At 40.4% G+C, this 13,227-nt stretch overlaps 2 protein-coding genes across 3 annotated transcripts in view; one reads left to right on the top strand and one right to left on the bottom strand.

Annotated features, from left to right (window-relative positions):
• Nucleotides 1–5,022: 5,022 nt before the first annotated feature.
• On the top strand, nucleotides 5,023–9,212 carry ddit3 (DNA-damage-inducible transcript 3). Its single transcript, XM_046029634.1, has 4 exons — nucleotides 5,023–5,194; nucleotides 6,638–6,699; nucleotides 7,001–7,209; nucleotides 7,421–9,212. The coding sequence occupies exons 3-4, from the start codon at nucleotides 7,054–7,056 to the stop codon at nucleotides 8,204–8,206; spliced, it is 942 nt and encodes a 313-aa protein (XP_045885590.1). The 5' UTR covers nucleotides 5,023–5,194; nucleotides 6,638–6,699; nucleotides 7,001–7,053; the 3' UTR covers nucleotides 8,207–9,212.
• A 122-nt stretch (nucleotides 9,213–9,334) lies between these two features.
• The window catches only part of mars1 (methionyl-tRNA synthetase 1), a 41,729-nt gene continuing 37,836 nt past the window's right edge, over nucleotides 9,335–13,227 (bottom strand). For both annotated transcript variants that reach the window (XM_046029631.1, XM_046029633.1), the window contains 6 exons: nucleotides 13,063–13,194; nucleotides 12,581–12,685; nucleotides 12,022–12,217; nucleotides 11,258–11,329; nucleotides 10,532–10,654; nucleotides 9,335–9,914 (listed from right to left, as the gene is read on the bottom strand). In XM_046029631.1, coding sequence (XP_045885587.1) covers nucleotides 9,765–9,914; nucleotides 10,532–10,654; nucleotides 11,258–11,329; nucleotides 12,022–12,217; nucleotides 12,581–12,685; nucleotides 13,063–13,194 — 778 coding nt within the window. In that variant the 3' untranslated portion in view covers nucleotides 9,335–9,764. The remainder of the gene's footprint in view (nucleotides 9,915–10,531; nucleotides 10,655–11,257; nucleotides 11,330–12,021; nucleotides 12,218–12,580; nucleotides 12,686–13,062; nucleotides 13,195–13,227) is intronic.

Here is a 13,227-nt window from a genome sequence, read left to right as displayed (position 1 = left end):
CATACTGTGTACTGTATATCACTGCATTTGTCCTTCTATTTTGGGTGTGCTAGATACGGTCCGCCCAGCCCACTCTGGCAAGACCCATTTATATACAATTACAAGATGAAGATTACCTGGCTGTCAGCCCAAACTGTTGACAAGTATTACGAATTTATTTGACTAGCTCTCTATGTGACCCTGAATATTGACAGAAACAGAAAACAGAACCCCTATTGGAAAACAGCTGGTTTTAGAGGTGGGTAAAAATTCAAACAAAAAGTCTTCAAGGGCTTTTTAGTAACAACAATCTGAGCTCCAGTCAGTCTTGACTGCAGTAAAATTGCAGCTATATGTCAGTAGCTCACACCAACCTTTACTCCACAGGACAAAGTAAATATTTAAGTCCTCAGGTAGCTGAACACAGAGGAGGCTGTAGAGAGCACCAATTGCTCCAAAATCTCTGTTTCTGGTGCTGATATGGGGGAAACTGAGAGGAGAGGAAGAAAAGGATGGAGTAAGAGCCTGGAGTGTGTGTTTCGCTGCCAGTATACCCACCTGTTCAGACAGGCTTTTAAAGTTTAATGTCCTACAGTCTCTTGCTTGAGCTTGTTTTTTTGTGCCTTAGCCTTTTTTCTTATGTCTCATCTTTGACACATATGTCGGAGCCAAGAAATGAAGAAATCAAGGCACTGGATTTAGATATTCATGTCTGTACTGTGCTGAGCTTTCTGAGACGATGTTATCAAAATAGGAAAAAAAACAGAAAATACCTAAAAGGCAATCAGTTTGACTTAACTTATTTTGAGCATTTTAAAGGTTGTGGATATTGTCTAAAGATAGATTGCAATGTCATGTTATCAAATATTTAAAACAATTCCTATGCATTGATATTTCCTCTGTTTAGTAAAATTACCAGTAATAACAATTCTGAAAATAAAATGGAGGCAAGGAAATATTGATGCAAAGAAAGAACAACTGACATCTGAAATCTGAAATTTTCCTGAATGGGTGTGGACAGGTGATGAGCCTGTGGCGAGGCAGAGAGGAGGACAGAAGAGAGTGGGTGGAGGTATAAGCAGAGTAAAATAGGATGGATACTGTTGTGGGGCAGAATGAGGCTTGTCGCTAATGTAAAAAAAAAAAGAGAGAGAAGAAGACGGAGACGATAGGGTAAAGAGAGGTGAGGCTCACAGGTACACAGGGTTCAACAGGCTAACAAGATTGTCTGCAAAGTCGCCCTAAAGCTGCAAACACAGAAATCTCAACAAGTGGATGTGACATTTAGCTGTTAAATCTGGACAGGGCAAGATGTGGGATTGAGTAGATAACTTGAAAACTTTACTGGCATCAGGATTAAGTGTGGACGCTGCATCATGCTTGTAAAGGAGATGATCGATGGGGGACCTTCTGAGGAAATAAAATGCAAATGAGTTGATTGATGAGCATCGTCAGACAATAGAGAATTGCTATATTGGCATCAGCTGAGATGGGCATTGGCAAAAGGGATGAATGTAGTGGCAATAGGAACTAAATCTTAAAGAAAGCACTGTTAGTAATATTTGTTGGCAATATATTCCATTTATATTGCCTTGTCTCACCCACGTATCACTGCCACTTTCACGTTTAAAATAACATTTCAATCCACACACACAGACATTTTTAAAAGGAAATTTATTTTCCTGTTCTCATCAAATGGGCCATAATGTGTGTGGGGAGGTCTTTCTGTTTGTTATCTAGGAGCTAGAAAAAGAGTTAAAACAAACAAACAGTGAGAAAGGGCAAGCCAAGAAGAGAAAGAAAGAGGATTTACTGTATCACCAGTACATGTTAACAGCTGTATCAGTTGGTCTCGGTTCAGAGACGGGAAGGATTCCGACAGCTGGTTGGGGTGTGTGTGTGTGTGTGTGTGTGTGTGTGTGTGTGTGTGTGTGTGTGTGTGTGTGTGTGTGTGTGTGTGTGTGTGTGAGAGAGAGAGAGGGGGAACTGGGTGTGGAGCTTGGACCAAGGGCATAGTACAGAAAGAAGGGAGTGTGGTGGCTGGAAATTCCCCATACTCTTTCTGTCTGTAAAACCAAAGAAAAACAATAGGCAATAATCTGATTTAGGGGGATAATGACTCAAAATATTAACAACCACCACTGTGGATTTTTTGTTTTTTCTTTGATTGTTGAATATTGGTTAAATTACAGACACCAGCATTTCTAGTAAATCAATGTGGCAGCAGGACAAAGAGCAAACAAATAAGAAAGAGAAATTCCTTTGTTCATACTTAAATTTTTCTTGGTCTTTATCATTGTACATTTTGTTTTTTCTTATTGTTTTGTGTTTTAGATATGGATATCATAGTGCCATGTTATTACAGTCTGGTAAAGTTATGCGGGTGTAACTGGACTTGTTTTGCTTGAATGAAAATATATGATGTAATATATGACAGTTGTGTATAGGGATTGTGTAGTTGAGCTAAAAAAATGTTGATTAAAAATGTATTATATTCAGTTATTCATGACTAGGCAGACAAAAAGATATTTAGGCAGATTAAGCTACAGCAAGGGCACCATTACAGCAACTGATATCTCCAAATACAACCATCAGTAATGACTAAATCTCATCTAAAAGCTGATCCACATGACCACACAATTTGCGCTTGTTTACACCCTGTCAGCTCAGTGTCAACATAATATAACAAGAGAATAACCGAATAGAGGATGAATAGAGTATATAATCTATAATCTTTTTATTTTATTTTTACTTTTTATTCTCATTATAAAAAGGTTGACAAATCATTCAGAAAACAGGGATCATCATCGCCAGACTCTGTTGAGAAACAGAAAAAGAGGCAACCTAGATCTGGTGTTGTAAACAGTGTTTTATAATGAATACAACACAGACGACGGGACTGACAAAATAAACAGACGACAGGGGTGGAGAGGGAGGGGTGTTAGAGAAAGTATGCTGAACTACTCAGCAACAGCCACTCAAGTCGTGACGTGTTCACGGTGCTTCCTGCAGCGCTTTAACCCGGGTCCTAGAGACAGTACTTGAGCTTTCTATTCGCTGCTTGGCGCTGTTGCTATGGGGCTGTGCATGTTGAGCCGTGCACGTTGCACCGTGCATGGAAAACAGTTTGCGTGTGCTGAGTTTGGGATTAGGGCAGAAAGTGTCAGGAGCGGGGTGAAGAGCCCGCATCAAGAGTGCAACATGATGAAACGTGGTTTTATTTTTTTGCCACTTCTGTTGTTGTCGCTGTTGTTTAGCCTACCTTATTAATGGTCATCATCCAACTAGAACACCGGACATTTATTGTATGGCTCCTTGTGTGTCTGAGACTGTGAACTTTGTGGTTTTATAATCATATTTAATCACTATTCCTTTTCATAAGGATTTTGATTTTATGTTTGGTACAAAATGCACATTTATTTAGATTTTATTGATTGTCGTGTACCTGTGAACTTTCTGAATAATGAATTTATGTTGACAATATAATTATATCTGTAACATTAAAGGGACCTCAGTGGCTCTAACTTTTCAATATAGGGACCTAATAGTGATTCTTTTAAATATTAATATATCTATAAAAAATAGGCTACTGCTCATTAGTAAGTTTACTGCGACTTTATCAAGTATGTGGTGTCGCAAAGCTATAATGTTAGTGTGCACCTTCTAGTGAAATCATTGATATGATGAAATCATTCATCATATCAATGTATATCGGCAAATGTGACAACATAGGGACTAAATTTGGTCTAATAGTGCGAATTATGATGTGGTAAAACTAACATTTAAACCTACATTTTATTTAATTTATTTTTTTTACCTCTAGCCTATCTGTTATAAACACCACAGCGTGTCTGTGTCTATCATAACATGCCGATGAAATTATTATAGTGTGACGTGTCAGCCTATATTATTCTTGTGAAATCCCACCTTGTATTAAAGTGATTTACAGTAAAAAGGAGCCATATAATTCTGTAATAATTGATCCAGTTATAGTGATAGACACTTCACAGAGATACAATGTAGGCCTAATGAAAGTTTGTATTTTTTATTTTTTTTTATTTTTAATCACGATGCTGATAAAGAATTCTGCTGCATTTCAGCACCAACAACTAAAGATATTACCGGACACTTAAAGGGGGACAGTCTGCTGCTGGATCACACCCAGCACCGCGTGCTCGCGCCACAGACGCTCCACCGGCCGGGCGTGTGTTTTGATATCTCGCGGAGCTGCAATAGAGCGCGCGGTATGAAATGTATGAGAATATGACACCACTGTGTGTACATGTGTTTCTTACAGCCCGGTCTGTGGCATATTACAAATGCCTGACAAATAAAAAGGCACCTGTTTTCCAATAGCACTCTGGTCCGGTGGCAAAGTGTCGTTTCAAGAGGAGGACTGGTTATTATGTTGTCCCTCGTGCATTAAGGAGTAAAGGGGGTGTGTGATGTTAGTGTCACCGACAAAACTTTAGACAAGCACTTGCAATCAAAAGTCAGGTGAAAACAAGCGGACGGTAACACAATGAATAAAAATCAGTAGGCTAAGTAAGCGCTAAATGGACACCTAGCAGATGTTTTTTAATTTTTTGCTACGATAAAACAAATCGTAAGCAAATCATTTCAGCTATTGTGTTCCGGAAACAAACAATTCTTCGACATTAGATATCCATGCATATATGTATATTTTTAGATTTTAGTTAGAGCCAACACTGTTTAATAAAACATGTTCTGATTCTGCTGGTGTTATCCCCAGCTAGAAATTGGTTGCCAAGCATTGCATCATTCCTTTCATGTGACTCCCATACGCCCCAAATTCGTCCTGGCCGTCTTATGACTGCATCACAATTGCTGCTCGTACAAACTATACAGGCTAGCGAGAAAACAACCAGCTGAGACGACACTAGGCCCCGCCTCGGTGCTGGTTTTCCGGCCACTCTATTGGATGTCGCCAAGGGAAAGATCTTACCTCCGCGCTTCTTATTGGAGCGTTGCAACGTCGCTCATCCCCTTTGCTGTTAGGCTGCGATGAAACCACCTTCTCAAGCATAGTTCGGTTGGCCTCTCCCTCAATATAAACACCGCCGGGAGTTTCCGAAAAATCACATTCAGCTGTCAAGACTGAACAATGGTTAACATGAGCTATCACCAATTTTCACTAAAATATCCACATTCGAGTTCAAGACAGTCGAGAAGGCGAGCGAATAAAAGAAAAAGGGTAAGTGGAGATTCTTGACAATTAGTTAGTCGATGTTTTTCAGTCTTTCCGGGGACTATCGGCTACTTAACGCACTCTTGAAGTGGTCTAGGGTACTGGACAGACAAAAAAAGCATGTTTCTGGCAGCTATCCCAGTGCCATTTTTAGAATACCAGTTGTTTTAATCAATCTCAATTTACAGAGTTGTTTTTATGTGTTGTGTTTGCTTCGCCTGACAAGTTGTCAAGCTCACACGGACTTCAAACGAGGAACTTTTGACTGTTGAAGCGTGCCAAACGTTTAAAAATAATTTTGCAAATATTGTTGCTTCGACAGCAAAATACTTACCGTTAGATGTTTCACTGTCATGTAATTTGAATAAAATAAGAGACATTAGCAGACTCCGTGTGACGTCTGGCAGTAATTAGTGGGGCTGTTGACTCTGAACTGAAGGGCTTTTATTTTTGACAGCTGTAGATTTTAATCCCCCCCCCCCCCCCCCCCCCTCCTTTTTTTTTAAAGCAAACGTTTAGCACTAAATGCATAGATGTTTACATTGTTATGTCTTCTTTCCCAACCCACTATTTTCCCCTCTCAGTGCGTTTCCTTTTGTTTCGCCCATTCCTCCTGCTGGACTTGCATTTCCATGACGTAATTGTCTTGGCTCAGAGTGGACATGTAACGTTAGTCTAAACTAAAAAAGAAAATACTTAATATTTTGAATATAAGAATTGTATAAAAATCTATAAGTTTTATTCACGTAATTGACGTTTTACTGCCTGTGTGATCGCGCTACCACGGAAGTTCAACATTTGAGATCCAGTTAAAAAGGATTTCTTTCTCCCCTCTCTCTCTTTTTGTAGTTTAGTAATTAACATCACTGTCAACGCTACACATATGTAAGAATGTTCTTTTAATTTTTTTTATTTGGTCATCAAAGGGGGAAAAAAGCTAAAATTCTTCTTTATATTAACTATTTCAGCTACAAGCTTTGTCTATAATTATAGTAACCGGTATGGCTGTTTAGTAGTTTTGAACAGCTGTTAAGTAATCAATAACAGTTGACTTGACTGTCAGGCCCTATATAATGGTTTACTCGCCGTTTTTAACCACTTGTTTATCGATCCCATCATGTTTTGAGGACCGTAGAAGGCAGGGGGCGCAGTAGAGAACATTTTGGTCTTTGTTTACAAGAATCAAGTGACATGAATTTTATTACCATCCTTGTTCTAACAATTGTCACTTTATTGTATTATTATTTATATTTTTCATCATTTTCCAGAGCAGCCATTAATGTTTAATTTAAGGTACCCTTTGTTTCCACACCAAGCTTGCTCTGTATTTGTGCAAATCATCATTTTTATTCTGAAATCTCAGCAAATGCCAGCTGTTAGAAGAAACATTCAGGTTTTTTTTGTTTGGTTTTTTTAAGGACTAACCCATCAAATACTTTTCTCTTTCAGAACTGTTGGGACAAGCTATCTCCAACAAATTGGCAGACTTGATTAACAGAGACTTTCCAAAGGTAAATTGGTCTTATCAGATTTTATTATGAATGCTGCATGTTTTCTAAAATTTTGACTGAATACATTTGCTTATTTTAAATAACTTTGTACTGGAAATTAAATTATTGAAACCTCTTACACATTTTGGATCTTAAAATTCCGCTTATTAGCAATTTTAGTGAATAAATTTCCTCATGTAGTGTCACTGTTATTCCTTCACAATTAAGTGGATTTCACAGTATACTGTACTTTAGTCTAGTTGTGATTATCATGGTTTTTGTGACTTGTTGGTCTAACGTGAGGTTGCTCTGCACTCGTCAGGTCCAGTGTGAACCGTGTGGCCGAGTATCTGTGAGTTGCGACCTACTGGCGAGATGACTGCCGAGTGGCTACACCTGCCCCCGCCGTACCCCCCTGGCGTGGGGCCGTTGTGTGGTGCAGAGTTGGAGGCGTGGTATGAGGACTTGCAGGATATTCTGGGCTCCGACGCAGGAGGGGCAAAACTAGCACGTGCCCCAACATGCACCGAGGTCAGTAGCTTGAAGAAGGAAATTGTTATCACACCCATGATGAGTGTAAGCGATTTTGTCAAATGTATTTTTCATTAATATTTCTCTTTTAGGTTTGTTTTACCATTTTGCGAATAAACTCCATTCATATACTAAGTGATGTGAAAAGGACTTATACTGTCGTATTTTATATGTTTTGGCAGGTGTTGATATTTCCGTTTTGTGCTTGTAGAAGGAGCCGGAGTTTCTGGACGTTCTGGAGAGTTGTTCTCTGACCTGGCTGACGGATGGAAGCCAGACGTGGGGTGAGGGTGTTCAGAGGGCAACAGAAGAGATCCACAACACCCAGCCTCTGCATCACACCTCGTCATCCTCCTCCTCCTCTTCCTCTTCCTCCTCCTGCATGAGTCCAGCTGTTGCAGAAGATCGGCGGGCGGAGGCCGATAGTGGGAGAAGTGGCGATAGCTCGGCAGGAAGCGGCAGTGATCTGCTGCCTCCAGAGTTCTTTGAGTTGCTGAGCGAAGGAGGTGTGGGAATGGTGGATCCAAGCGGAGTGGTGATCAGCGGTAGCTATTATTACCACCACCATCAACACCACCAGGCTAATGTCCATCCTGCGTCCCCCTCAGCCAGTGAGGAGGAACTGCCCTGTGTCCCCGATTCTCCATCCTGCTCCTCCTCAGCCTCCCAGTCGCCATCTCAAAATTGTTCTTCTCCCTCCTCACCTGTCTCTTCTCCCTCTGTCTACCCGTCCTCCCGCCTGGGAAAACGCAAGAGGACCACCAGCGAGAGGGCCAACGGTGCCTTGTCCTCCTATGCCGCCTCCACACAGCACACATCCCCATCCTACTCATCTGCCAAAAAGAGTCGCAAAGAAAGAGAGCAGGAGAACGAAAGGAAGGTACAAGAGCTGACGGAGCAGAATGAGCGTTTGAAAGCAGAGATCGAAAGGCTGGGAGAGGAGGTACAGAGGACACGTAGAGCCCTGATAGAGAGACTAGTCAACACCAGGAAATGAGGGGGAAAAAATGTGAGCAGAGGATGGAAGAGAGGAATAAAAGATGACCGGTCCTACAGAATTGGAATAAGGAGTGGTGGGGGAAAGGTTTACTATGGTGGTCATGAAATGCCTTTTTAGACAAAGGAGGGAAACCAAAGATTATATTTTATAAGAGGATTTTTGGAAAAGACGGAGAGCTTAAGATGGCAAGAAGTATGAAAGTCAAGACAAGGATAAGCACATAGAAAAGGGGCTGCAACAGCATTGCGGCAAATAAAGACACAGCATGTATAAAGGAAAAGGAAGAACAGACAGCTCTAAGTGCAAATGATACGGTGGTTCTGATGAATGTTTGTCATTTTTAAAGAATGCCTAACTAAGTGAAATCAAATATGATGGTAGAAATAACAGGAGCATTTGCTGATTTGTATGTTGGACAGAAAGGAACTTATTTCAGAATGTGCATTTCATTGTCACCCGTTCCCACCATTTTGTAATAATTGTAACTCCTATGTTAAGGGCTGCAATCTGGCTAGCAGAGATTATTTGCCCCCATTTGTGGAGAGTTTAGGAGCTCAGGAAAAGTTTGAAAGTGCCCAGTGCAGTGTGAGTATGTGAGAATGGGTTTTTTGGGGGGGGGGGAGAGAATTCATACAGTTTCTTACTTTTTTATAACCCCATGGCTTGTGTGTATGTGTATTTATAAAGTAACTAGGACCCGGCTATACTTTCTCAGCTTACCTTTTCTATCAATATGGGGATTTGTGGTAGAATTACCACAAGTTCTTCCCTGATTTACTATTTTTATATAACGCTGTAAAATATATTACACACACTTGTACTGTAATGGCTTGTACTGTAAAATGCCAACATACTCACTGTCTCATTGTAGTCACAAATTGTTAATTGTAGAATTATATGCATGCCTTTTATCATTGACATCAAATACATGTATTTTACCATACCATTTATTTTATCTTCACTGTAATCCCAAATTTGCAATAAAAGAATATGTGCAATTTCATTGTGTCATGTAATGTTAATTTGCCTGTTTAATCACTTGTGTATGAATTTTTTTTTCTGTAGAAAGCACTGTAAAAAGGTAAACGAGACAGGGAGTACATAAGTTTAAATGAACTTAATTCATTGGATCCAAAAAGTGTATTTGTAGCAAATGGCAAAAAACAATTTCCCAGAGGATATAAAAAAAAAAAAAAAAACATCTTTAAATGCACAACGCATCTTCCAACGCTAATATGGTATGCTGACTTTATCACAGGGAGAGTATAAAATCAGTTTCTTTTGGTGTAGGGATTTGGAAAAATCCCTCCATTCTGTAGCTGTATTCATTTGACTCTCTCTTTGTGTGTTTTCATTTCCCCGTCGGCCTATCCAGCATTTCATTAGTCCTCAGTGCCAATACCACATTGTCTTAGATCCTGTCACGGCTTTGCCTTAAGCTAATACCCTCCTCTCTCTCTCCCCGTGTACATCTTGTTCCCATTCTCCACTATCATACCTCAAGCCATTCTACTCTTCCCTTCCTCTGACTATCATCTTCCAATTGTTTTCTGTCTCACTTCTTCTTGCCCTTCTGAGGTGCAGGCTCAGGGCTCTTCCCCTCAGCCAGAGTGAGCTGTTTCTTCAGGTCCAACAGTACAGCTACCTCTGCTGTGATCACGGCCTTCTCTGCCTTCTGGGCTTTGAGTGCACGCACCTTTTCCCCCTGTGATAGATAAAATGGACAGGATTAAATAGATTTTTCACAACTATTTGTCTATTAGTTAAACATAGCTCATATGGAAAAACAGTTCGGCCGCTTTCTTGTCAAATAAGACGCAATTTACTAACATTTGTTTGTTAGTTTGCAATTACATGCGTCTGTCTGGGTTTGGAAATACAGTGAATCAAACATTTGATTCCCAAAAATTAAACCCCAAAAAATTATTTCAAAATTTTTTATGTATTTAAAAAAATTCAACAATCTTAAATTTGTAGATAAAACAATTTTGATCATTAAATTACAATGTCAAGCATTCCCATATAATTTTCCAAATATAAATACAAATTAAATGTAGCTTATAAAATGAATCGTTATTTACTTCAGCGGCTGGTAGTTTGTTGCGTGCGCAATTTGATTTTTGAGGAGATCATTTCCATTCCTTACGGAAGAGGACATCCGTTTTGTTATCCCAGTTATAAGAAGACAATTTTAAACACAAAGCAATACAATTAATAATAATCTTATTGAACAAAATGTAAGTTATAGTGCTGTTGTGTATGAAAGAACTGGGTTCACAGTTGGTAACTGAGGAGCATGTTGCCTCTAGCCAGCGATCTCACCTGCTCAGCCACAGCCTGTGTGAGCTGCTTGGCTTTTTCTGGGTCCCCCTTGGCAGGAGCGACAGGAGCGGCAGGAGCTGGCACAGCGGCGGGCTCAGCGCTGCCAGCATTCTGGGCCGTCGTCTGAGGGTGGAAACGGACAGATGAAGGTTTGAGGCATTTTGACAGTATTGTTTCTAGAGATGACTTACTTCATTCCAGACAATAACACTCATCACTCAAAACATCAAAGGGGTTTTATGAGTCATTAAGTGTGAATGGACAGTGAATCACACTGGACACACGGGGATGAGTAAAAATGAAAAACCTGAGCACTTTAGTTGAGCTGCTAGTATTAGTGAAGGCATGCAGTAATTAACATTGACACAGCAGCACCAGTGTGGACCGACTCGTCTCACACACAAATACCGCTCGATACCTTTTTTTTAGGTGGTTCATCTTCCGGCTGGAGGCAGGCGGTTGAAGAAAAGGTTTAGAGAGGGATTATTTTTATCTATATGATGGATGTTTAATGCAAAATTTGACCATTTATCGTGTGTTTGCTCTACGTCATGTTTCAAAAGATACTCCGACTACAGCACAAATTCTTATTCATGACAGACCTGTGAAAAGGCTATGCATTGTCAATTCTCTCTTATTTCATTATTCATAAATAGTCAACCTATATTACTACGAGACCTGACTGAACTCAGGCACAGACCATTAGGCATCATAAACATCAAATACCTGTTGTCCACCAAATCTCTTCTTCAAAGCCTCAATCTGGTCCACCTCCAGTTTCTGGAACAACGGGCTGACCTGGGAATAAAAACGGGTTGGCAGGGGGAACAAAAAGGTTGAAATTAAAAAAAAAAAAAAAAAAAAAAAGAAAAAAGAATACATGCACAAATAGTGCAAAAAGTTTGTGATAGTGGATCCAGCCCAAGGCCAGTGGTGCTGGAAAATTAACCTGGAGGCTCTGTGCTCATCTTTGAACAAAGAGGATTATGCAAGTAAGTAAGTAGATAACTATGTATGAGAAATTTGCAGAGTTTCGATCATGATCACCACTCTTCAATGCAGGATTACAGTGATGACAAAAGACGTGATTTGCCAGAGAAGTTGTATGGTGCATTACTCTGTGACAGAATAGTATCGTCTGCTGCTCTTTGTCTAGAGTCAGGAATCACGATAGCCTTAGAGATCGAATGCTGCGCTGGAAAGGCTGCTGCAGACACAGGTCACCACAATTAGGCCTGTAGGGACAAGTGGCCTGAGAGAAACTTACTTTTTTGAAGGCTGAGGCCTCCAGACACACCGTCTAGGATATTATTATTACTGTTATTATTAAGCGTGTGTACACGTGACTACAATGTCCTCCAGAGTACTAAAATATTGACAGACTGTTGCATCCTCATTGTATCACCCAGTGTTAACAGAAGGTTCCACAGGTTTGTGTGTCTGCATATGTATGCGCTGTGTGTGTGTGTACTTCTTCAGGTCATACTCACAGTGCCAATGCGGTGGCCGGCACTCAGGGTGCACACAAAGGTGCCAGTGCCTTGCAACATGGTATTGATGCAAGACTGCGGGGCATTGAGTTGATCCCTGATGGTCTGGCTGACCGTTGGCATGTATGGCAACAGCATCACTGACAGCAAGCAGGCTACATTCACAGACACACCGGTCACTGTGCCTGCACGCTGCCTAAAAAGAGGATAAATGGAGATCAGTCAGTCAGATGCCAATAAATGGTCTTTTAGCTATTCTTACAATGGATAGACATTGATTTTAATTACTGCTCCTCTAGTTGGCTGCACATGCACTTCTTTCTTCTAGTAATTGATTTCACTAATTCAACCTGCGCTAAATCAAATGGTCTTTTCCTGTGCTCAGTGTTACATCACTGTGAATGGAGGAGTCCTTTTTCAAAAGGTCGGTCTCCGTTTTAACATATTATGAGGATTCACACATTTGAGTCACAGCTAACAACGTGCAACACAGACCTATCTACCAAGTATGAAGCTACAGAGGTACAAGATTGTGTTAAGCTGGTCAAGGCCATCTCACTTTTCAGTGTCACCTCCCTTGATCTTCTTCCACGGTTCGTTGACCTGAATGTACTGGTTGCCATGGCGAGAGATGTTGAGGATGTGTTTCAGGGAGTCACGGATTCTGGTGGAACATTTCAAGGAGAATTTGATGACAGCTTGGACAATGGCAGCGGATCAATGTTAATCTAACTTTTAGGAAGTTGTGATACCACAGCATATTTTACAGAATCTATTCCTGTACAAGTCCAAGTATGGGTTTATCTGCAAGTATGCTTACTGCTACATCTCAAGATGATACAATTACCAATCTAATAATCTAATAATAATGTAAAACTGAACTGACGCTTTACATGTACATTTTTAAATTTGAATCATTTTAAAATCAGTGAATTAAACTAATTAAGGACAAGCAGAATTTTACTTCTGAAAAGTAATTTGAATTCTAAAAACTGTTACATTTCTGTCTAAATCCCAACATCAACCATTTTGACATCTTACTTGACTTTGTCCATGTGCTGGATGTACTGCTGCAGCTCCCAACCCACCAGAGCCAGGAGCTTCTTATCTTCCTGCTGTAGCTCCATCGCAGGCACACAGCCCTCAAAGAACTTAGCGACAAACATGCCAGCTCTGGGGGGGGGGGGGGGGAAGGGGGGGGGGGTA

Source organism: Micropterus dolomieu, linkage group LG18, assembly GCF_021292245.1.
Source record: "Micropterus dolomieu isolate WLL.071019.BEF.003 ecotype Adirondacks linkage group LG18, ASM2129224v1, whole genome shotgun sequence".
NCBI lineage: Eukaryota > Metazoa > Chordata > Actinopteri > Centrarchiformes > Centrarchidae > Micropterus > Micropterus dolomieu.
Note: the sequence above shows the minus strand (reverse complement) of the source record. Positions and strands in the feature narration are given on the sequence as shown.